This window comes from Oncorhynchus tshawytscha, linkage group LG20 (genome assembly GCF_018296145.1).
Source record: "Oncorhynchus tshawytscha isolate Ot180627B linkage group LG20, Otsh_v2.0, whole genome shotgun sequence".
NCBI lineage: Eukaryota > Metazoa > Chordata > Actinopteri > Salmoniformes > Salmonidae > Oncorhynchus > Oncorhynchus tshawytscha.
The window spans coordinates 46,991,668-47,017,022 of NC_056448.1; the positions used below are offsets into that span (position 1 = coordinate 46,991,668).

The 25,355-nt window shown below is 44.6% G+C and overlaps 1 protein-coding gene across 3 annotated transcripts in view; it reads right to left on the reverse strand.

Annotated features, from left to right (window-relative positions):
- Positions 1-3,949: 3,949 nt before the first annotated feature.
- LOC112237540 (ras-related protein Rab-27B-like) overlaps positions 3,950-25,355 on the reverse strand; it is an 89,328-nt gene continuing 67,922 nt past the window's right edge. For all 3 annotated transcript variants that reach the window (XM_042302760.1, XM_042302761.1, XM_042302759.1), the window contains 6 exons: positions 20,326-20,427; positions 17,987-18,056; positions 16,398-16,483; positions 9,112-9,215; positions 7,236-7,359; positions 3,950-4,634 (listed from right to left, as the gene is read on the reverse strand). In XM_042302760.1, coding sequence (XP_042158694.1) covers positions 4,448-4,634; positions 7,236-7,359; positions 9,112-9,215; positions 16,398-16,483; positions 17,987-18,056; positions 20,326-20,408 — 654 coding nt within the window. In that variant the 5' untranslated portion in view covers positions 20,409-20,427 and the 3' untranslated portion in view covers positions 3,950-4,447. The remainder of the gene's footprint in view (positions 4,635-7,235; positions 7,360-9,111; positions 9,216-16,397; positions 16,484-17,986; positions 18,057-20,325; positions 20,428-25,355) is intronic.

Here is a 25,355-nt window from a genome sequence, read left to right on the forward strand (position 1 = left end):
TTTGGCACTAGGCATGGTTTGGCACGGTTTGGCACTAGGCATGGTTTGGCACTAGGCTTGGCACTAGGCTTGGTTTGGCACTAGGCTTGGCACTAGGCTTGGTTTGGCACTAGGCATGGTTTGGCACTAGGCTTGGTTTGGCACTAGGCTTGGCACTAGGCTTGGTTTGGCACTAGGCATGGTTTGGCACTAGGCATGGTTTGGCACTAGGCTTGGTTTGGCACTAGGCTTGGTTTGGCACTAGGCTTGGTTTGGCACTAGGCTTGGTTTGGCACTAGGCATGGTTTGGCACTAGGCTTGGTTTGGCACTAGGCATGGTTTGGCACTAGGCATGGTTTGACACTAGGCATGGTTTGACACTAGGCATGGTTTGACACTAGGCATGGTTTGACACTAGGCATGGTTTGACACTAGGCATGGTTTGGCACTAGGCTTGGTTTGGCACTAGGCTTGGTTTGGCACTAGGCTTGGTTTGGCACTAGGCTTGGTTTGGCACTAGGCATGGTTTGGCACTAGGCATGGTTTGGCACTAGGCTTGGTTTGGCACTAGGCATGGTTTGGCACTAGGCTTGGTTTGGCACTAGGCTTGGTTTGGCACTAGGCATGGTTTGGCACTAGGCTTGGTTTGGCACTAGGCTTGGTTTGGTACTAGGCTTGGTTTGGCACTAGGCTTGGTTTGGCACTAGGCTTGGTTTGGCACTAGGCATGGTTTGACACTAGGCATGGTTTGGCACGGTTTGGCACTAGGCTTGGTTTGGCACTAGGCATGGTTTGACACTAGGCATGGTTTGGCACGGTTTGGCACTAGGCTTGGTTTGGCACTAGGCATGGTTTGACACTAGGCATGGTTTGACTGGTTGGCTAACAACAACAACTCAGAGCCTTTGATTATAAATCTAAAATGCACACTAGATTGAATGAGAGAAATCTGATTAAGCTTTTCCTCTGATGCAAATGAACATGCATCACGAACATCACAGTGACGCAGTCCCCGCAGGCTGCTCTTCCTCAAACTGTACTGAGGTTCTCCATAGAAACGTCTATTTCTCTGGGTGTTCAGATTAAGCAGTAGCTACAGTAACTGGTAGAGACTACCAACTACACTAAAGACTGGCGAGGGTAGCATGCTTTACAGCACACACAATATGACTCAATTCAGGATGTGAAAAGATAACGGACACTGTTATTTGTCGTTTTAAGAAATACAGTATGGAAGTTTTCACCATTGATCACCAAAGAGGCTTCTTACTGGTAATAGTAAACACCAAATGTGAGTGATCAAGGAGAGAAGATGAGAGTTACTCTGCAGAACTAATCTACTTGTCTCTGACATCACCTCCTCTATTTAAATTGTTTTAAAAAAACATATTTTTTTAAATCCATGATGGTATCTGAATCAAGACAATCTCTTATAACCGGATAAAACTCAAAAAAATCGCAGCCAAACTCCATTGTAAGGAATACCATTTTCCTCACCAAGTTATACAACAACCAGTAGGCTACAACACAGAATCTTTTTTTTTTTTTTTAAAGGCAAACATGTCCTACAATCAGGTTTATTAAACACTAAATCCACATCAGTTATATACAGAACAGATACTACATTATGGACTTTTGTCTTGTCTTAAACACAATACTAGTTGTTAACACGGACTGCCTGTCTGTCTTGGTCCCTATGTACCATCATGTTATTATTGTGTTATAGAAAAGTTCAGGATGTTGCATTCAGGTGTAAGAAATGGTGTATGGGGGGGGCAGTGGTTGTTGAACACTTGTGTTGTCACTAGCCAGGCCGTGTGAAGTTGAGTAAGTCCTATAAAAGCTGGTAGATGTGGCCATGCTACATTCCATAGCAACATCCTCACGGAACACAGAACTACATCTTGCGTGCACTAGCCAACTACTGTAGCTAGATTTGATGTTAAAAGTCTGTCACACGAGATTAGTTGCTAGGAATGTCAAAAGGCCACAGACAGACAGACAGACACCCCTGACCTGGTTAGATATTACTGCACTGTTGGAGTTAGGAACACAAGCATTTAGTTAGATATTACTGCACTGTTGGAGCTAGGAACACAAGCATTTCGCTACACCCAAAATAATATAGCAAAATATGTGTACGTGACCAATTAATTTTGGCACAGACAGACAGACAGACAGACAGACAGACAGACAGACAGACAGACAGACAGATAGACAGACAGATAGACATCATCAATGAGATGTTTACAGCTTGGCGATGTATTTTCAGCTTGGCGATGTATGGGGTCTTAGAAGCCAAGGCAGTAGATCAGATTTTAATATTGGTACTGTACGGATGGGGCCTTAGAAGCCAAGGCAGTAGATTAGATTTTAATATTGGTACTGTACGGATGGGGCCTTAGAAGCCAAGGCAGTAGATTAGATTTTAATATTGGTACTGTACGGATGGGGCCTTAGAAGCCAAGGCAGTAGATTAGATTTTAATATTGGTACTGTACGGATGGGGCCTTAGAAGCCAAGGCAGTAGATTAGATTTTAATATTGGTACTGTACGGATGGGGCCTTTAGATTAGATTTTAATATTGGTACTGTACGGATGGGGTCTTAGAAGCCAAGGCAGTAGATTAGATTTTAATATTGGTACTGTACGGATGGGGCCTTAGAAGCCAAGGCAGTAGATTAGATTTTAATATTGGTACTGTACGGATGGGGCCTTAGAAGCCAAGGCAGTAGATCAGATTTTAATATTGGTACTGTACGGATGGGGCCTTAGAAGCCAAGGCAGTAGATCAGATTTTAATATTGGTACTGTACGGATGGGGCCTTAGAAGCCAAGGCAGTAGATCAGATTTTAATATTGGTACTGTACGGATGGGGCCTTAGAAGCCAAGGCAGTAGATTAGATTGGACAAATACTTCTAAACAACATGAGGATATAAAGTCTTATAAAACATAGGCCTCCGGTAGGCCAGGCTTTCGTCCCAAATGGCAACCTATTCCCTATTTATACCACAGCATTGTTGAATACTCGTATCTGATTGGCTAGAAGGGGATTCTAGAATGGGCATTAAAACCAAATATAGAAGACAGTTGGATGTCTCTGGGACAGATATATATGGGATACCTGATCAGGACGCATTATAAAGCACTACACAAGCAGACTGTAGTTACAGAATGATAAACCAACAAACCGATATTGGATGCATTGTAAATGCAGGTCCAACAAGGAAAAACATAGCTAACTAGCTAGCTAGCATTCATTTATTTTTTTCGCAGAGACCTCTGATGAACCTAACGTGGTGAGTGATGGGATGAACATACATTTTTCCCGGGCCTTCAATGTTGCAATCATGAAGCAAGTGGAGCTATGCTGTCAAACCCACCCACTTTTCTATTTTTTAACAGCTGTTTTCAGCAACTGATATTGTTAAATTCGATTGGTCATATTGGCATGTTTGCTAGCAACAAACTGTTTAGCTACGTTCAAGCCTAGTGTTTGACGTGTTCGATAAGGGCAGCAGCTAGCCTAGAAGTTAAGAGGATTGGGACAGTAACCGAAGGGTCGCTGGTTCGAATCCCCGAGCGGACTAGGTGAACAACATGCCTTTGAGCAAGAGTGTCTGCCAAATGACTCAAAATGTAAATATGCAATGCGCTCTCCTCATAATTAACAGTGTCCTGACGTGAACACAAACTATTCAATGCCAAAATCGCTCATCATCATCATCAGCTCATTGTTATGGATGTATCCACATGAATTGTCACTAGAAAACAGCTCACGCAAACGCAGCTACTTTGCCGTTATTCTGGCTGCAGAGGTTGACGTGATTGTGTTAAAAAAATAGTTCACTAGCTAGCAAGCAAGTCAGCATGGCAACCGAATAAAAACGTCCATAGAACAGAAAGAATGAGCAACGGAGTCGCATCTCTGGCAACGGACTAACAAATCAGGTTTCCTGGGAGGATGGAAAAAGTATTCATTTAACTTTTAATCAATTCAAAAAATATCTATGAAAACATTTCCACCAGAAAATGTGTGCTTTAGTATTGTTTTCTTTGGCAACTGTGGTATAAGCGGGATAAACGCCTCCGTTCTGTACATTACCTAGGAGATAATGAACTCAGCTCGTCCCGCTGTCTTGTCCATTATGTCCAAGGCAATGTACATAGTGCACACCTTATAGGCTCTGGTCAAATGTAATGCCCTATGTAAGGGAACAGGGTGACAATTGGGACACAATACAACACAACACAGGACAGGCAGGAGAGACACATAGCCAGGCCCAGCACAGTACACACAGGCCATGCAAGGCCAGAACCACAGCCCCATTGCAGTGTGGCTGACTGAGCTGCCCCCTCACACATCATGCTGTGGCCACGCTGCTGCCCTTCTGCGTCTGGCCACCAGAGGGCACACTAGAGGACCAACCAGAGTAGGGAGAAGGGGACGTGGAAGAGGCCAAGTCTAACATGCACACTTCTTCTGGTCAGGCGCAGCGTCCTCCAGCTTGGTGGCTCCTCCCCCGTTGGCGGGATCGGCGGTGGGCTTGTCGACACACTGCTCCATCCTCTTCATGACCAGGTCTAGCAGAGTGATGACCGCCTTGTCCACCTCAGACCCCGTCGCTGCCGACGTCTCAAAGTACGGGATCCTACAGGGGACATTCAGAACCCAGATCAGACAGGGGACATACGGAACCCACATCAGACAGGACACACAGAACCCACATCAGACAGGACACACAGAACCCACATCAGACAGGACATACAGAACCCACATCAGACAGGACATACAGAACCCACATCAGACAGGACATACAGAACCCAGATCAGACAGGACATACAGAACCTACATCAGACAGGACATACAGAACCCACATCAGACAGGACATACAGAACCCACATCAGACAGGACATACAGAACCCACATCAGACAGGACATACAGAACCCAGATCAGACAGGACATACAGAACCCACATCAGACAGGACATACAGAACCCACATCAGACAGGACATACAGAACCCACATCAGACAGGACATACAGAACCCACATCAGACAGGACATACAGAACCCAGATCAGACAGGACACATACAGAACTCAGATCAGACAGGGGACATACAGAACCCACATCAGACAGGGGACATACAGAACCCAGATCAGACAGGACATACTAAACCCAGATCACAGGACCCAGATCACATAGAGAACCCAGATCACAGCGGACAAAGAGAAACCAGATCAGACAGAACCCAGATGAGACGGGAGACAAACAGAACCCAGAACATTACACTGGTACACCTGGGTACCCTACAGAGACAACACATTACACTGGTACACCTGGGGACCCTACAGAGACAACATATTACACTGGTACACCTGGGTACCCTACAGAGACAACACATTATACTGGTACACCTGGGTACCCTACAGAGACAACACATTACACTGGTACACCTGGGGACCCTACAGAGACAACACATTATACTGGTACACCTGGGGACCCTACAGAGACAACACATTACACTGGTACACCTGGGTACCCTACAGAGACAACACATTACATTACACTGGTACACCTGGGGACCCTACAGAGACAACACATTACACTAGTACACCTGGGTACCCTACAGAGACAACACATTACATTACACTGGTACACCTGGGGACCCTACAGAGACAACACATTACATTGCACTGGTACACCTGGGGACCCTACAGAGACAACACATTACACTAGTACACCTGGGTACCCTACAGAGACAACACATTACACTAGTACACCTGGGTACCCTACAGAGACAACACATTACACTGGTACACCTGGGGACCCTACAGAGACAACACATTACACTGGTACACCTGGGTACCCTACAGAGACAACACATTACATTACACTAGTACACCTGGGTACCCTACAGAGACAACACATTACACTGGTACACCTGGGTACCCTACAGAGACAACACATTACACTGGTACACCTGGGTACCCTACAGAGACAACACATTACACTGGTACACCTGGGTACCCTACAGAGACAACACATTACACTGGTACACCTGGGTACCCTACAGAGACAACACATTACACTGGTACACCTGGGTACCCTACAGAGACAACACATTACACTGGTACACCTGGGGACCCTACAGAGACAACACATTACACTGGTACACCTGGGTACCCTACAGAGACAACACATTACACTGGTACACCTGGGTACCCTACAGAGACAACACATTACATTACACTAGTACACCTGGGTACCCTACAGAGACAACACATTACATTACACTGGTACACCTGGGTACCCTACAGAGACAACACATTACATTACACTGGTACACCTGGGGACCCTACAGAGACAACACATTACATTACACTGGTACACCTGGGGACCCTACAGAGACAACACATTACACTGGTACACCTGGGTACCCTACAGAGACAACACATTACATTACACTAGTACACCTGGGGACCCTACAGAGACAACACATTACATTACACTAGTACACCTGGGGACCCTACAGAGACAACACATTACACTGGTACACCTGGGTACCCTACAGAGACAACACATTACATTACACTAGTACACCTGGGTACCCTACAGAGACAACACATTACATTACACTGGTACACCTGGGGACCCTACAGAGACAACACATTACATTACACTGGTACACCTGGGTACCCTACAGAGACAACACATTACACTAGTACACCTGGGGACCCTACAGAGACAACACATTACACTGGTACACCTGGGTACCAACTTACACTGGTAAGACAACAACCACGTCACCCTAGACCACAAAGTATCCTTACGTACAGCTCTCAATGACAACACACACACACACACACACACACACACACACACACACACACACACACACACACACACACACACAGACAGAGCTGTGAATGACAAGCCCAGCACTCATAAAGGACAGAGGAGACTTCCTCAGTGGAAGTATTAATCCCTGACTGTAGTGGAGAGTGAGAGCTTGTCATCAGTGGCACTATAACTGCAGCCTCAGCAACAGTAAAAAGCCACATTGCCTTGACTACTTTACGTTAGGCCATGGATCGTCGATCTTCTGAGGCAAGTACAGTTGAAGTCGGAACTGTATAACCTAATAGTCATTAGGTCTGACGGTGGTTTCTGGCTCTCTCTTTTCCGTGTGTGTGTGTGTGTGTGTGTGTGTGTGTGTGTGTGTGTGTGTGCGCGCGTGCGTATACTCACCCGTACTTGTCGGCTAGTTCCTTAGCGTGCTTCTCCTGCACCTCTCTCTGGTCCGCCAGGTCTGCCTTGTTGCCCACCAACACAATGTCTGGGTTCTCACAGTACGCATTGGCCTGCAGCTGGCCTGAGGACAACATAGAACAGTTAGCATTGGCCTGCAGCTAGCCTGAGGACAACAGTTAGCATTGGCCTGGAGCTGGCCTGAGGACAACATAGAACAGTTAGCATTGGCCTGCAGCTGGCCTGAGGACAACATGGAACAGTTAGCATTGGCCTGCAGCTGGCCTGAGGACAACATGGAACAGTTAGCATTGGCCTGCAGCTGGCCTGAGGACAACATAGAACAGTTAGCATTGGCCTGCAGCTAGCCTGAGGACAACAGTTAGCATTGGCCTGGAGCTGGCCTGAGGACAACATAGAACAGTTAGCATTGGCCTGCAGCTGGCCTGAGGACAACATGGAACAGTTAGCATTGGCCTGCAGCTGGCCTGAGGACAACATGGAACAGCTAGCCTGGGGACAACAATTAGCATTGGCCTGCAGCTAGCCTGAGAACAACATGGAACAGTTAGCATTGGCCTGCAGCTGGCCCGAGGACAACATGGAACAGCTAGCCTGGGGACAACAATTAGCATTGGCCTGTAGCTGTCCTGGGGACAACAGTTAGCATTGGCCTGCAGCTGGCCTGAGGACAACAGTTAGCATTGGCCTGCAGCTGGCCTGAGGACAACATGGAAGAGTTAGCATTGGCCTGCAGCTAGCCTGGGGACAACTGTTAGCATTGGCCTGCAGCTAGCCTGGGGACAACTGTTAGCATTGGCCTGCAGCTGCCTGGGGACAACAGTTAGCCTGCAGCTAGCCTGGGGACAACAGTTAACCTGCAGCTTGGAGACAACAGTTAGCATTGCCTGCAGCTAGCCTGGGGACAACAGTTAGCATTGGCCTGCAGCTAGCCTGGGGACAACAGTTAGCATTGGCCTGCAGCTAGCCTGGGGACAACAGTTAGCATTGGCCTGCAGCTAGCCTGGGGACAACAGTTAGCATTGGCCTGCAGCTGGCCTGGGGACAACAGTTAGCATTAACCAAAAACACCACCTTTTATATTCTGTCTCTCTTTTGGGACAGCGCTGTGTGTCCTCATATCATCATTACATGTCAAGTGCTGTATGTCCTCACACTCAATCTGTAGTTTGCTAGTCACCTTCTCTACATCCTGTGCTGAATCTAAAGCCAGCATGATTAGAGTACCAAGATACCACCGTTTAGTAGTACTACTCCCTGATGAAAGTAGCTTTCTGGCAGAAACGTTGGCTAATTAATCAAAGTATTGCAGCATAGTAAGAGAATGTGAAGCTAACTTATTTTGTCATGGGGGTCTGGACTTCCGCTAATTAAGGTGTGTATGTTTCCTTCTCCAGAAAACAGTTTACTACTAACCTTTGCCTTCTTCCTGGATCAAAAGGCCTGAATGACTACAGTATTGATTTATATTAATCCCCTGAGGACCTGCCTGCTCTTCAAATACCTCCTTATAATGAAACCGTCTTCTTTTCAAATGCCAGGCCGTCATTATCAATAAGAATTAGTTGTTAATTGACTGGTTAAATCATTAACGTAACGGAGGAAAACTGAATTCTATTCAATAAGTGAATGGACTGAATCCCCAACCCTGGCCACGTTCTGCTCCCTCAGGACTGTGTGTGTGTGTGTGTGTGTGTGTATGTGTGTGTGTGTGTGTGTGTGTGTGTGTGTATGTGTATGGGGTGTGTGCGTGTGTGTGTGTGTATATGTGTATGTGTGTGTGTGTGTGTGTGTGTGTGTGCGTGTGTGTGTGTGTGTGTGCGTGTGTTTACTGACTACATGGACCATTACGTACTCATCCAGTTGCGGACGTTGAGAAAGCTCTGTTGGCTGGTGAGGTCAAACATGAGCAGGAAGCCCATGGCATCTCTGAAGAAGGCTGTGGTTAGACTCCGGAACCTGTGAGGGCATGGAGGTTAGTAACAGCAGGATTGTGTTGGTTCCATTCCTACATGGGCCACCTGTACTGAATATATCTGCCAATGGAGACAGTTCTTTAGTTAAGTCGCTTTTTGGATAAAAGGATTTGCCAAATGACAATTTTTTTAAACGTTAGCGTAGCCCGTTAGAAACGCTAGTGTAGCCCGTTAGAAACGTTAGCGTAGCCCGTTAGAAACGTTAGCGTAGCCCGTTAGAAACGTTAGCGTAGCCCGTTAGAAACGTTAGCGTAGCCCGTTAGAAACGTTAGCGTAGCCCGTTAGAAACGTTAGCGTAGTGTGACGGCCCTGAATTATTCTGAACCGTCTCAGTGCAGCTCCTTCCAATAGGGCGCTTTCCCTTTAATTCCCAATTAAATAGCCAGCATCAGCTGCGCAAAAGGGGGGTTGTGATGGAGACGTGAATGAGGATGTGTTCAACCCTCAGTTCCGGAGCTTCTCTATTCCGTTTGTTTTGTTGCCGTTAAACGTGTGTTTTGTAGCCTAATATAGTTTACCCAGGATCGGATCCACTCTTTGCGTCCATGGACTACACCTCTCCGTTCTTCGTGGCCTTTCTCCGCTGGAGATCTATTGGCGGATTGGATTGTCTGACTGAGCGACTGACTACCACCTTTTTGTATACGGTATTTCATTTGTTTTGATGTATACTGTGATTTATGTAGTTAGTTGTAGTTGAGGACTTAGTAAGAGTTGATACGCTTTAAAGTTCTGTGGTAAAATAATTGTATGTTTAATACTGGGTTTACGCTACACGGAATGAACAACAAACATTGCGTGACAACAGTCACTTGAGTTCACTGAACTCCTTTACCGGGCTGGACTCTTTTTAGGCCCGAGGTACAGGACATTTCTGGAGGAACCAGAACTCATTGTGATATTATTATATGTGTGTAATCATTGTTGTTGCTAATACAACCCACGCAAAAGAATATAGTTGTTTTTGAAGTTCTTTCCAATGTTTTAAGGGTTTATGAAAAGTTTATTTCCATCCTGACTTTTACATAAGTCCTTTGTATTGGTGTAGACTTGACGGACCAGATGGGACTCATTCCCACCCAAACTAAAAGGAGAAACCAATGTTTTCTCTGGTAGGCACAACCTACCTGGCACCCCTATAAATAATAACCTCAAGTCAAAACCGTTACATAAAAAATGGCACCCCAGATGGGACCGCTCAACATTGAGAACTAACCAAAGCAAATCTTTTGTGTGGAATTAAAACAATGGATTCACCCCAAGATAATGTGCTCATCCATGTCATACCTGTCAATGGGAATACACAGGGCCATTCTGACCATCAAGCTGACAATACAAATCTTAAGGTGAATGGAGACAATGGAGTTGATTTGGGCCAGAGCCCTGGGAATCTGAATGCTCGGTCTGGACCACAGGAGGTCTAACCAGTTACTCACTTATTGACATGGATCTGTGTGGAAGTACTGAGCTAGCCCTCCCTCTGACACCCGACCTTCCTCAATTGTCTGGTTTATCTCCAGAGGTTGTAGTCCTACAACTTCAAGGTGACATCCTTGATATTCGTCGGACTCAACAACATCTCCAAACTCTTATCCACCATAATTTCAAATGTCTGAGGGAAGAGCAACAACAGAGTGCCATGGAATTCAGAAACTCACTGAGCACTCTAACCCACACGCTGACAGAGCTCAGTGAGAGTGGAAGACGGGAAATTACTGGTGCCATGGACAGGCAGTTTGACTACCAACGAAACCAACTCACTGCCACTCTCCAATGGCGCCTGCAACATCACCACACTGAGGTCCTCAAGGGCGTTAATTCTGTTTTTTCTCCCATGGTTGACACTGTAGACCACTTGCAGACAGAACTCTCTAATTGTGTTAAAATGTTGGATGACGTGTCTGTGGACATGGCCTCCATTAGGCACAACTCCTTACACAGAGTTTCCCTGGTGTCCACTTCTGTTCAGACCACTGAGGGCCAAGCTGGCACCTCTGAACAGCCAAGACAATGCCATGCTGCAGCCACCCCTTGCAGGATGCAATCTACCATGCATCCTGGTGTTCATTTGCATTGTCCGATAACACTCTCCCCTCTACTTCCTCAATCCCTCCTAGCTCGTTTGTTCATGGTGATTTGAGTAGACGTCATGTGGGGGCGAAGCCCATTAAATTGCAATTTCCCACCTTTGGGAAAAAAGATGACAGTCCTGATCCGCTAATGCATCTAGAAAGATGTTGTGACTTTCTTGCCCTCAATCCCCTGGCTGACGAAGAACTCCTTGCCACATTGAGGAATGTGTTGCATGGGACAGCTCGAGACTGGTGGGATGTTGCACGTCTCACCACTACCCCCTGGGCTGACTTTGAGGCCAAGTTTTCCTCTGCATTTCTGTCTGAGGACTACACAGATGAATTGGCAGACAGAGTCAGAAATCGAGTACAAAGAGAGAAAGAGAGTATCCGTGACTTTGCATACAGTTACCACTCCCTGTGCAGAAGGTGGAAACCTGGCATTGAGGAGGAAGAGGTCATTAAATTGATCTTGAAGAACATCAACCCACTACTAGCCAGTCAACTCCGAGAACGAGTCACCACTGTCGATGGACTGGTTCGCTTGGGACAGCAGTTTGAGAAGGACAGAGAATGCCAACAGCAATATGACCAGAGAAAGAAACAGACACCCAAACAGTTACCCAAGACAGACCATCAACAACAGCTAGAGTCTCCAGCCAAGACCCCTCTCATGTTCTGTTGGAGATGTAGCCAAAAGGGACATTCTTCAGCTACATGTCCAAGACCGTATCAAGTAAACCCTTCCAGAAACCACAAATCACAACAGGCCAACACACCTAACTCTCTTTGCAGGAATGACCATCCTACTCTGGGTGCTTTAACCAGAGCTGAAACTCCAAGAGTCACTGCCTACACCCCCCCATCGACATCCCCTTCCTTTCAGTTAATACCGCACCAATCAGAAGCTACAAAGTTACATGATTGGGGTTCAAATGTGGCACTCTTCTCTGCCGTTGCTCCGGTACCACTAACCCTTGATAATCCTTCTGACGATCTCCTTTTACAGGCTGTGAGAAGAGCTCAGCTGGAACAGCCAGAGGAGTTAAGGCTGTTGGAACAGCTGCAGAATAATGCTGATGTATGTACTTCAAAGCTAGGACGCACTGGGCTCCTGAAGCACAAAATATTCCTTACACAGGAAATGCCGATCAAGCAAAAGCCATATCGTTTGTCCCCAGCGAAGCTAATCATCCAAAAGGGACTCATTAATGATATGTTAACACAAGATATAATAGAACGTTCCTCCTCTCCCTGGGCTGCTCCTGTTGTCCTCATCCCAAAAAAGACTGGTGGTCTTAGATTTTGTGTGGACTATAGGAAGACCAACAATGTTTCCCAGACTGATGCCTATCCTCTTCCTACCATCCACGAGATCCTGGAGTCATTGTCTGGCGCTGTTGTGTTCACTACCCTTGACCTCAATAGTGGTTATTGGCAGGTTGAGATGGACCAGGAAAGCAAGGACAAGACTGCTTTTGTCTGTGCTGAGGGCTTGTTTTCCTTTAAGGTGATGCCCTTTGGATTAAAGAATGCCCCTGCCACTTTCCAAAGACTCATGGAGATTGCGTTAGGTGAGCTCAAAGGGAAGATCTGTTTCGTCTACCTGGACGATATAATTATCTACTCTCAGAACAGAGAAAGGCACTTTCAAGATCTTCAAGCAGTGTTGAACAAGCTAAGAGAAGCTGGTCTGACCTTGAATATGAAGAAGAGCAACTTCTGCCAAACCTCCCTGAAGTTCCTTGGCCATATTGTGTCTTTTGACGGCATTCATGTGGATCCTGAAAAGACGAAGGCTGTACAAGACTTCCCTGTGCCAACCACACTCAAGGCCCTTCAACGGTTCCTTGGGATGGCTGGATGGTACCATCGGTTTGTGTCGAACTTCTCCCAGGTTGCAGAACCCCTCAACGCGTTGAAGCGAAAAGGAGTGAAATTCCAATGGACGGCAGAGTGCCAGACCTCCTTTGAAACCCTGAAACGACACCTCGTCACACCTCCCATTTTAGGTCATCCCAACTTTGATTGCCCTTTTGTTGTTTACACTGATGCAAGTGATGTTGGACTTGGTGCTGTCCTAGTCCAACAGACTGGACTTGGCACTGAAGAAGTGCTTGCGTTCGCCAGTCGGACATTGAATGGAGCAGAACGGAACTACTCCACAACCGAGCAAGAGTGCCTTGCAGTTGTCTGGGCTTTGGAAAAGTGGAGGTACTACCTGGAGGGAAGACACTTCACTGTGGTCACTGACCATTCCTCCCTTGTGTGGGTGTTCAAGACCAACAAACCAAGTACCAGAATCAAAAGATGGGCTCTACGGTTGCAAGAGTTCACCTTTGCAGTAGAATACAGGAAAGGAAAATACAACACTGTTCCAGATGCCTTGTCCAGAGCTCCTGCTTGTGATAACGGTGGCCCTCATCTTACATGTGCTACTGTCCTGTCAAGCAGTCGAGATTCGCCCAAAACGGACTTTCCCATCTCTGATGAGGCCATATGGAAAGCCCAACAGGATGATCCAGAAGTACAGGCTTTGTACCAGACTATCCTGGAAGATGGAGAAAAGATGGTCAATCCTACCACAAAGCTGACCATCATTGAAGACAAAGTCTACCGTGTTGTACAACTACCTCACAGAACACTCTACCAAATGTACATACCTAAAACTCTACGCCTTCAACTGCTTCAACATTTCCATGAAGACCCATTAGCTGGTCATTTGGGCAGGTTCAAAACCTACAAGCGGTTGCAAGCGTTACTGTACTGGCCAAATCTGGGCATGGATGTGAAGTCGCACATCCGAAACTGTCAGGTTTGTCAAATGTACAAACCAGAAGGTAGAAAGCCTGCTGGCAAGTTGCAGCAAACGGTGGTTACCCGACCTTGGGAAATGTTAGGAGTGGATTTGATGGGTCCATTTCCTAGAAGCTCCAATCAGAATGTGTACATGCTTGTTTTTGTTGATTATTATTCAAAGTGGGTGGAGCCATTTTCCCTGCGTCAGGCCACAGCAAGGACCGTCTCTAACATCCTTACGAAAGAGATCCTGACTCGCTGGGGAGTGCCTGATTACATCCTGTCTGATCGAGGTTCCCAATTTCTCTGATCTCTTTGAGGAGACCTGCCAAAGATGGAACCTGAGACAGAAGTTGACCACGGCCTATCACCCACAGACCAATCTCACTGAGAGAGTAAATCGAACCTTGAAGACGATGATTGCTTCCTATGTAGGGACCCAGCACAAACACTGGGACAAGCACCTTCACGAGTTTCGATTTGCCCTGAATTCTGCTGTGCAAGAGTCCACTGGAGTCACACCTGCAGAGCTGAACCTAAGTCGTCCTCTCCGAGGACCCTTGGACATGGTGCTACAGCCCCAGCAGCTTACTCCAGACGCTGCTTGCTATGACCAGGTAGTCCATCTCCACGACTTGAGAGCTCTTGTCTCAAAGAACACGATCCAGGCTCGACTCAAGCAGAAGAGAAATTATGATAAGAACAGACGAGACATGCAGTTCCAGCTTCGTGATCGGGTGTGGCTTCGCTCTCATCCTTACTCGAAAGCTGAACAATTCTTCTCTGCCAAGCTCGCTCCTAAATGGCAAGGACCATATAGGATTGTGGAGCAGATGGGCCCTTTGAACTACCGAGTGGTGAAAGAGGACACAGGTGAAGATCTGCGCGTTGTCCATGTCTCACGCCTTAAGGCCTGTTACCCCTCGGCTGAGGAGTTGGAGGCGATTGAGCGCCGCAAGGTCCTGGATATCTTTGAAGAGGAAAGTGAGGAGACTTTTCTTGGATTCCCAGACCTAGAGGTCTCACACCTTAAGGCCTGTGACCCCTCAGCTGAGGAGCGTGAGCTCCAAAAAGTCATGAATATTTTTGTAGAGGAAAGCGATGAGGAGACCTTTCTCGGTTTCCCCGACCAAGATGTGCCTTCCAGGGCAATGGTCGGCTTTTTCCAGGGGAGGGGGTGTGTGACGGCCCTGAATTATTCTGAACCGTCTCAGTGCAGCTCCTTCCAATAGGGCGCTTTCCCTTTAATTCCCAATTAAATAGCCAGCATCAGCTGCGCAAAAGGGGGGTTGTGATGGAGACATGAATGAGGACGTGTTCAACCCTCAGTTCCGGAGCTTCTCTATTCCGTTTGTTTTGTTGCCGTTAAACGTGTGTTTTGTAGCCTAATATAGTTAGTTTACCCAGGATCGGATCCACTCTTTGCGTCAGTGGACTACACCTCTCCGTTCTTCGTGGCCTTTCTCCGCTGGAGATCTATTGGCGGATTGGATTGTCTGACTGAGCGACTGACTACCACCTTTTTGTATACGGTATTTCATTTGTTTTGATGTATACTGTGATTTATGTAGTTAGTTGTAGTTGAGGACTTAGTAAGAGTTGATACGCTTTAAAGTTCTGTGGTAAAATAATTGTTATATTGATTGTATGTTTAATACTGGGTTTACGCTACACGGAATGAACGGACAAACATTGCGTGACAACAGTCACTTGAGTTCACTGAACTCCTTTACCGGGCTGGACTCTTTTTAGGCCCGAGGTACAGGACATTTCTGGAGGAACCAGAACTCATTGTGATATTATTATATGTGTGTAATCATTGTTGTTGCTAATACAACCCACGCAAAAGAATATAGTTGTTTTTGAAGTTCTTTCCAATGTTTTAAGGGTTTATGAAAAGTTTATTTCCATCCTGACTTTTACATAAGTCCTTTGTATTGGTGTAGACTTGACGGACCAGATGGGACTCATTCCCACCCAAACTAAAAGGAGAAACCAATGTTTTCTCTGGTAGGCACAACCTACCTGGCACCCCTATAAATAATAACCTCAAGTCAAAACCGTTACAGTAGCCCGTTAGAAACGTTAGCGTAGCCCGTTAGAAACGTTAGCGTAGCCCGTTAAACGTTAGCGTAGCCCGTTAGCAACGTTAGCGTAGCCCGTTAGAAACGTTAGCGTAGCCCGTTAGAAACGTTATTGTAACCTGTTAGAAACGTTATTGTAACCCGTTAGAAACGTTATTGTAAACGTTATTGTAACCCATTAGAATCGTTATTGTAATGCAGTTCCAGTACCTCTCCTGTCCAGCCGTATCCCAGAGCTGGAGGTGAACTTTAAAAGTCTTCCCTGTGGTTCCATTGGGGCCCGACGCTGTGTACACCTGAAAAACACACACACACACACTTAAGACAGTTGCCTGATCTACTCGTCATCTATCCAGGGCAGGCGTCTGTCTTCAAAACAAACAGAAGACAAACCCTGTTTTGAAGGTGGTGTTGCCAAAAGAGAATTAAACTGTTATCTTGGGAAAGGAACATTTATTTTTTGGCTGCAGAATCCAAAGAAAATACTGGAACAATTGAACAGATAGAAAAACTGTATTAAAATGAATTGAAATAGGAGATTCAGAGAAACCGAACGGTGTCTGTATGGGAGAACTGTGAGGGAGGGAAAAATCACAAGACAGCATATTGACTAACAGTCATGCTTTTCTTTACATTGTAAATATATGTATTCTGCATTCATGGACATTACAAGGGGATATTAGCATTTTCTCCCTCTGTCTAGCTGTTAGCCTACTGTCATGTATTCCTGGATGACAAATGCTAATGCTAGCCAGTAACCATCCAATGCCATGGTGAACCATCTGTCTGAGGAAGGCCTCAGGCTCAGAGGACCATCACTAAAAACTGCAGACAGTGATCATTGTTCCTGTGTCACAGCATCGGACACCTCCTTCACCTGATGGGATGGTTGACAGATCTCATGTCTGTGTGAAACACACCAAAACAGGGTCAGATCTACAAGGGCCTCAGGAAGATACTGACCTCTTTTCTCAAACCCCCCAAAAAAAAAACGTAGGAAAAGGTTTTGGTTGTAAAAGGTATTCATAAACACAAGAGCCCCTTGCTCTACTGTCTCCTAGCCCTTTAAGAGATGTAAGCTTTCTTGTTTTCACTCACATTTCCAGCATCTTACATCTCTTTAATGGTCCTACTGTCATAGATCATGGTTTAGATTCACAGTGATAAGTGTTGACTGTCTTTGACAGGAGAGATTGTACTTCATTCTGGGCACTGGAGTCACAAAGGACTGTAGTCACATGGCTTAACAGCGGCTAAGGTTCATCCTCTCTTTAATTTAAACTTCACAGCTCTCCTTCCGCTCCTCTCAGAGGTTCATCCTCTCTCTTTAATTCAACTTCACAGCTCTCCTTCCCCTCTTCTCAGAGGTTCATCCTCTCGTTAATTTAAACTTGACTAGCTCTCCTTCCGCTCCTCTTCCCTGGCCATCTCTGAACAGCACCAGTAAGGCAACTTGACAAGAATTAAGATAACAGAGAGACGGTCTTAGGAGGAGGAGCAATGGTAATAACTTCACTGGCTGCGTACTGATTCTCCACCCTCTCCAATCTCCATATCATGGATTTAACAATGGTGGAAGGTCCCTAGAGCCAAGGCTTAATTCAATACAATGCTTTTAAAATGCATGATGGGAGTGTGTAAGTGTTCACTCTGAGACGGGTGTGGAGAATGGGGACGCAGACAGTCTCAGTGAGTCTGAAGAAGACTATGGTTGATGAAGGACCTTTCCATCAGGACGATTCTCATAAACATCGGGTTCGCATGCACGTGTGTGTGTGTGTGTGTGTGTGTGTACTCACCACTCTCTTTTCCCTGAAGTCTATTCCCACCGTGGTGATGAACTTGGGGTTGAACTTGTTGTCTGTGTACCTGAAGAGGAAAGTATTATTATTAATAACAATAATAAATATATTAATAACAATAATAAATATAATAATAATACATATTATAAATGTAATAATAATAAATACAATAATAAATACAATAATAAATACAGTAATACACAGTAATAATAAATACAGTAATACACAGTAATAATATACAGTAATACACAGTAATAATATACAGTAATACACAGTAATAATATACAGTAATAATATACAGTAATAATAAATACAATAAATATTGTAATAATAAATACAATAAATATTGTAATAAATATTGTAATAAATATTGTAATAATAAATACAATAATAATAAATACAATAAATATTGTAATAAATATTGTAATAATAAATACAATAATAATAAATACAATAATAATAAATACAATAATAATAAATACAATAATAAATATTATAATACATATTATAAATATGATAAAAATAATAATAATATTATAATAATAAATATTATAAATATTGTAATAATAAATACAATAATACATATTATAATAATACATATTATAAATATTATAATGATAATAATGATAATAATAATACTACTACTAATAATAATAATAAATATTATAATAATATACACTACATGACCAATAGTATGTGGACACCTGCTCATCAAACATAATTCCAAAGCCATGGGCATTAATAAATAGTTGGTCCACCCTTTGCTGCAATAACAGCCTCCACTCTTCTGGGAAGGTTTTCCACTAAATGTTGGAATATTGCTGTGGGGATTTGCTTCCATTCAGCTACAAGAGCATTAGTGAGATCGGGAACACTGATGTTAGGCGATTAGGCCTGGCTCACAGTCGGCATTCCAATTCATCCCAAAGGTGTTCAATGGGGTTGAGGTCAAGGCACACTTAACCAGCATGGCTACCACAGCATTCTGCAGCGATACGCCATCCCGTCTGGTTTGCGCTTAGTGGGACTATCATTTGTTTTTCAACAGGACAATGACCCAACACACCTCCAGGCTGTGTAAGGGCTATTTGACCAAGAAGGAGAGTGATGGAGTGCTGCATCAGATGACCTGGCCTCCACAATCACCCGACCTCAACCCAATTGAGATGGTTTGGGATGAGTTGGACAGCAGAGAAGGAAAAGCAGCAAACAAGTGCTCAGCATAGTGCTCAGGTGAAGGGTCACAGACAGTGTCACCAGCAAAGCACCCCCACCACATAACACCTCCTCCTCCATGCTTTATGGTGGGAAATACACATGCGGAGATCATCCGTTCACCTACTCTGTGTCTCACAAAGACACGGCGGTTGGAACCAACATTTTTACATTTGGACTCAAGACCAAAGGACAAATTTCCACCGGTCTAATGTACATTGCTCATGTTTCATGGCCCAAGCAAGTGTTGTCTTCTTATTGGTGTCCTTTAGTAGTGGTTTCTTTGTAGCAATTCGACCATGAAGGCCTGATTCACAGTCTCCTCTGAACAGTTGCTGTTGAGATGTGTCTGTTACTTGAACTCTGTGAAGCATTTATTTGGGCTGCAATTTTCTGAGGCTGGTAACTCTAATGAACGTATCCTCTGCAGCAGAGGAGACTCTGGGTCTTCCTTTCCTGTGGCGGTCCTCATGAGAGCCAGTTAACTCTAATGAACTTATCCTCTGCAGCAGAGGAGACTCTGGGTCATCACAGAGCTTGATGGTTTTTGCGACTGAACACGAAGAAACTTTCAAAGTTATTTTCCGTATTGACTGACCTTGATGTCTTAAAATAATGGTGGACTGTCGTTTCTCTTGGCTTATTTGAGCAGTTTTTGCCATAATATGGACCAAATAGGGCTATCTTCTGTATAACCCTAATTTATCACAACACATCTGATTGGCTCAAATCTATTAAGAAGGAAAGAACTTCCACAAATTAACTTTAAGAAGGCACACCTGTTAATTGAAATGCATTCCAGGTGACAACCTCGTGAAGTTGGTTGAGATAATGCCATTAGTGTGCAAATCTGCCATCGAGGCAAAGGGTAGCTATTTGAAGAATCTAAAATATATTTTCATTTGCTTAACACTTTTTTGGTTACTACATGATTCCATATGTGTGATAATTGATGTCTTCACTATTATTCTACAATGTAGAAAATAGTACAAATATAAAATAATACCCTTGAATGAGACCAGTACTGTATATAGATCCATGAAGGTATTGAAACGTGTTGAAAGGGAAAGATGCACATCCCTAATAACTAGTTGTGTGTGTGTGTGTGTGTGTGTGTGTACCTGTATAGAAAAGTTGTCTTCCCTACTCCAGAGTCCCCCAGAGCCAGGAGCTTGATCAGGTAATCATAGTCCCCATCAGTCATCGTGCTGACCGCGCTGAACCTGGAGTAAACAAAACAAGAAGAAGTCATTTTTAAAAGGTATTTGGTATGACTCCACTGGGGATTAAACCAACAACTTTCCAATCTCAGGGGAGACACTTTAACCACAAGGTCACTGAGTACATGAAGTTAGACAGCAGATTCATCACAGCCTGTCTGACACATTCATTCATACAGTTGAAATCAGAAGTTTACATACACCTTAGACCAACACATTTCAACTCAGTTTTTCACAATTCCTGACATTTAATCCTAGTCAAAATTCCCTGTCCTAGGTCAGTTATGATCACCACTTTATTTTAAGAATGTGAAATGTCAGAATAATAGTAGAGAGAATGATTTATTTCAGCTTTTATTTCTTTCATCACATTCCCAGTGGGTCAGAAGTGTACATACCAAATACTAATTGAGTGTAGCGTTGCCTTTAAATTGGGTCACACATTTTGGGTAGCCTTCCACAAGCTTCCCACAATAAGTTGGGTGATTTTTGGCCCATTCCTCCTGACAGATCTGGTGTAACGGAGTCAGGTTTGTAGGCCTCCTTGCTCGCACACACTTTTTTAGTTCTGCCCACAGATTTTCTATGGGATTGAGGTCAGGGCTTCGTGATGGCCACTCCAATACCTTGACTTTGTTGTCCTTAAGCCATTTTGCCACAACTTTGGAAGTATGCTTGAGGTCATTGTCCATTTGGAAGACCCATTTGCGACCAAGCTTTAACTTCCTGACTGATGTCTTGAGATGTGTCTTCAATATATCCACATAATTTTCCATCCTCATGATGCCATCTATTTTGTGAAGTGCACCTGTCCCTCCTGCAGCAAAGCACCCCCACAACATGATGCTGCCACCACCGTGCTTCACGGTTGGGATGGTGTTCTTTGGCTTGCAAGCCTCCCCCTTTTTCCTCCAAACATAACGATGGTCATTATGGCCAAACAGTTATATTTTTGTTTCATCAGACCAGAGGATATTTCTCCAAAAGAACACCATCCCAATATTTCTCCAAAAAGTACAATCTTTTCCAAGCTGTTTAAAGGCACAGTCAACTTCATGTATCTAAACGTCTGACCCACTGGAATTGTGATACAGTGAATTATAAGTGAAATAATCTGTCTGTAAACAATTGTTGGAAAAATGACTTGTGTCATGCAAAGTAGATGTCCTAACTGACTTGACAAAACTATAGTCTGTTAACAAGAAATTTGTGGAGTGGTTGAAAAACGAGTTTTAATGACTCCAACCTAAGTGTATGTATGTAAACTTCCGACTTCAATTCATACAAGTTGGAAACAAACAATGGGAACTGGCCTGGGGTCAGTAAGTTTTGTCAAACAAACAACGGGAACTGGCCTGGGGTCAGTAAAGGTTTGTCAAACAAACGACGGGAACTGGCCTGGGGTCAGTAAAGGTTTGTCAACCAAACGACGGGAACTGGCCTGGGGTCAGTAAAGGTTTGTCAAACAAACAACGGGAACTGGCCTGGGGTCAGTAACGGTTTGTCAAACAAACAACGGGAACTGGCCTGGGGTCAGTAAGTTTTGTCAAACAAACAATGGGAAACTGGCCTGAGGTCAGTAAAGGTTTGCCAAACAGACAACGGGGAGCTGTCCTGGGGTCGGTAAAGGTTTGCCAAACAGACAACAGGGAGCTGTCCTGGGGTCAGTAAAGGTTTGCCAAACAGACAACGGGGAACTGGCCTGGGGTCAGTAAAGGTTTGCCAAACAGACAACGGGGAACTGGCCTGGGGTCAGTAAAGGTTTGCCAAACAGACAACGGGGAGCTGTCCTGGGGTCGGTAAAGGTTTTTCAAACAGACAACGGGGAACTGGCCTGGGGTCAGTAAAGAAACACCCCAAAGCGAAACGGCCCAACGTCATAATAACAAACACAACTTTATTTGATCCAATAAAATCTAATGTGATCAGTCATACAATACAGATCTCTGGTCTAGATCAGACAAACGTGATTTGGTCAGAACAAGAACAGTGGCACACTAATGTAGACAGTCATCTCATCTCCTGTTAACAAATTACTCTCTGGTCTAGTTTTAGTAGCTCACGTGGAACCACAAACATCAACAACGTCCATGTCATGAGAAGGTTCTGAGAGACTTGACTAATGGAAATCTAATTTTGTCTCCTTAAAAACATGCAAAACACACAAACACATACCCTGTCCCATCTGGACAAGAGGAATACATATGTTAGAACGCTGTTCATTGACTACAGCTCAGTATTCATAGTCCCCTCCAAGCTCACCATTAAGCTTGAGACCCTGGGTCTCAGCCCCGCCCACCACCCCCCAGGTGATGAAGGTAGGAAACAACATCTCCACTTCACTGATCCTCAACACTGGGGCCCCACAAGGGTGCGTGCTCAGCCCCGCCTGTACTACCTGTTCACCCAGCACTGCGTGGCAACACATGCCTCCAACTCATTCATCAAGTTTGCAAATGACAAAACAGTAGTGGGCTTGACTACCAACAACGACGAGACAGCCTACAGGGAGGAGGTGAGGGCACTCGGAGTGTTATGGTGTCAGGCTTCAGGAAACAACAGGAGGGAGCACCTCCCTATCCACATCGAAGGGACAACAGTGGAGAATGTGGAAAGTTGTAAGTTCCTCGGCGTACACATCATGGACAAACTGAAATGGTCCACCCACACAGACAGCATGGTGAAGAAGGCACAACAGCGCCTCTTCAACCTCAGGAGGCTGAAGAAATGTGGCTTGTCACCTGAAACCCTCAGAAAGTTTTACAGATACACAATTGAGAGCATCCTGTCGGGCTGTATCACCGGCTGGTATGGCAACTGCACTGCCCACAACTGCAGGGTTCTCCAGAGGTTGGTGCGGTCTGCACAACGCATCACCGGGGGAAAACTACCTGCCCTCCAGGACACCTACACCACCCGATGTCACAGGAAGGCCAAAAAGATCAAGGACAACAACCACCCAAGCCACTGCCTGTTCACCCCGCTACCATCCAGAAGGCGAGGTCAGTACAGGTGTATCAAAGCTGAGACCGAGAGACTGAAAAACAGCTTCTATCTCAAGGCCATCAGACTGTTATTAAACAGCCATCACTAACACAGTGGCTGCTGCCTTCATACAGACGTGAAATCATTGGCCACTTTAATAAATGGAACACTAGTCACTTTAATAATGCCACTTTAATAATGTTTACAACAAAAATAAAATAAAATAATTACTCATCTCATATGAATATACTGTATTTTATATCTATTGCATCTTGCCTCTGTCGCTCTGCATTGCTCATCCATATATTTATATATTCTTATTCCTTTACTTAGATTTGTGTGTATTAGGTATTTGCTGTGGAATTGTTAGATTACTTGTTATTACTGCATTGTCGGAACTAGAAGCACAAGCATTTGGCTACACTCGCATTAACATCTGCTAACCATGTGTATGTGACCAATAAAATCTGATTTGATTTAATTCAATGTGTAAGGTCAGTCTGGGCTGTGACATGATTGGTTCTATAGGTTGACAATGACTGGTCCTGTTACCAAGGAACTCATTTCACTGTAGGCCACGTGAGGAGATGTATAAAACAGACAACACTATGAAAGAGACGAGCTGTCATATCTCATGCCAGACTGGACATTCAGACTTCAACACATTAATGATGTGCCAGATCTCTGGTCTAGACATTCCTTCAGACTTCCACACATTAATGATGTGCCAGATCTCTGGTCTAGACATTCCTTCAGACTTCCACACATTAATGATGTGCCAGATCTCTGGTCTAGACATTCCTTCAGACTTCAACACATTAATGATGTGCCAGATCTCTGGTCTAGACATTCCTTCAGACTTCAACACATTAATGATGTGCCAGATCTCTGGTCTAGACATTCCTTCAGACTTCCACACATTAATGATGTGCCAGATCTCTGGTCTAGACATTCCTTCAGACTTCCACACATTAATGATGTGCCAGATCTCTGGTCTAGACATTCCTTCAGACTAGTTGTAGCTCTCCGGTGGTCCTGTCTCTGCCATTCTAGTCTATATCCCTCCTAACTCTTTTTCTTTTTCAAAATAAATAATTACATCGGTAATCTGATCTCTTTAATCTATACAGTTGAAGTCAGAATTGTACATACACTTAGGTTGGAGTCATTAAAACTCGTTTTTCAATCACTCCACAAATTTCTTGTTAACAAACTATAGTTTTGGCAAGTGGGTTAGGACATCTACTTTGTGCAGGACACAAGTCATTTTTCCAACAATTGTTTACCAACAGATTATTTCACTTATAATTCACTGTATCACAATTCCAGTGTCTCTTTGCTTGACATCATGGGAAAATCAAAAGAAATCAGCCAAGACCTCAGATAAAAAAAAAACTGTAGACCTCCACAAGTCTGGAAAATGCTCCCATGGATGAAACAAACGCCTGAAGGTACCACGTTCATCTGTATAAACAATAGTACGCAAGTATAAACACCATGGGACCATGCAGCCGTCATACCGCTCAGGAAGGAGATGCTTTCTGTCTCCTAGAGATGAACGTACTTTGGTTCGAAAAGTGCAAATCAATCCCAGAACAACAGCAAAGGAGGCTTGCAAGCTGAAGAACACCATCCCAACCGTGAAGCACGGGGATGGCAGCATCATGTTGTGGGGGTGCTTTGCTGCAGGAGGGACTGGTGCACTTCACAAAATAGATGGCATCATGAGGCAGGAAAATTATGTGGATATATTGAAGACACATCTCAAGACATCAGGAGGATTTAAAGCTTGGTCGCAAATGGGTCTTTCAAATGGACAATGACCCCAAGCTAAAGTTGTTAAAGGACAACAAAGTCAAGGTATTGGAGTGGCCATCGAAATGCCCTGACCTCAATCCCATAATTTGTTGGCAGAATTGAAAAAGCGTGTTCGAGCAAGGAGGCCT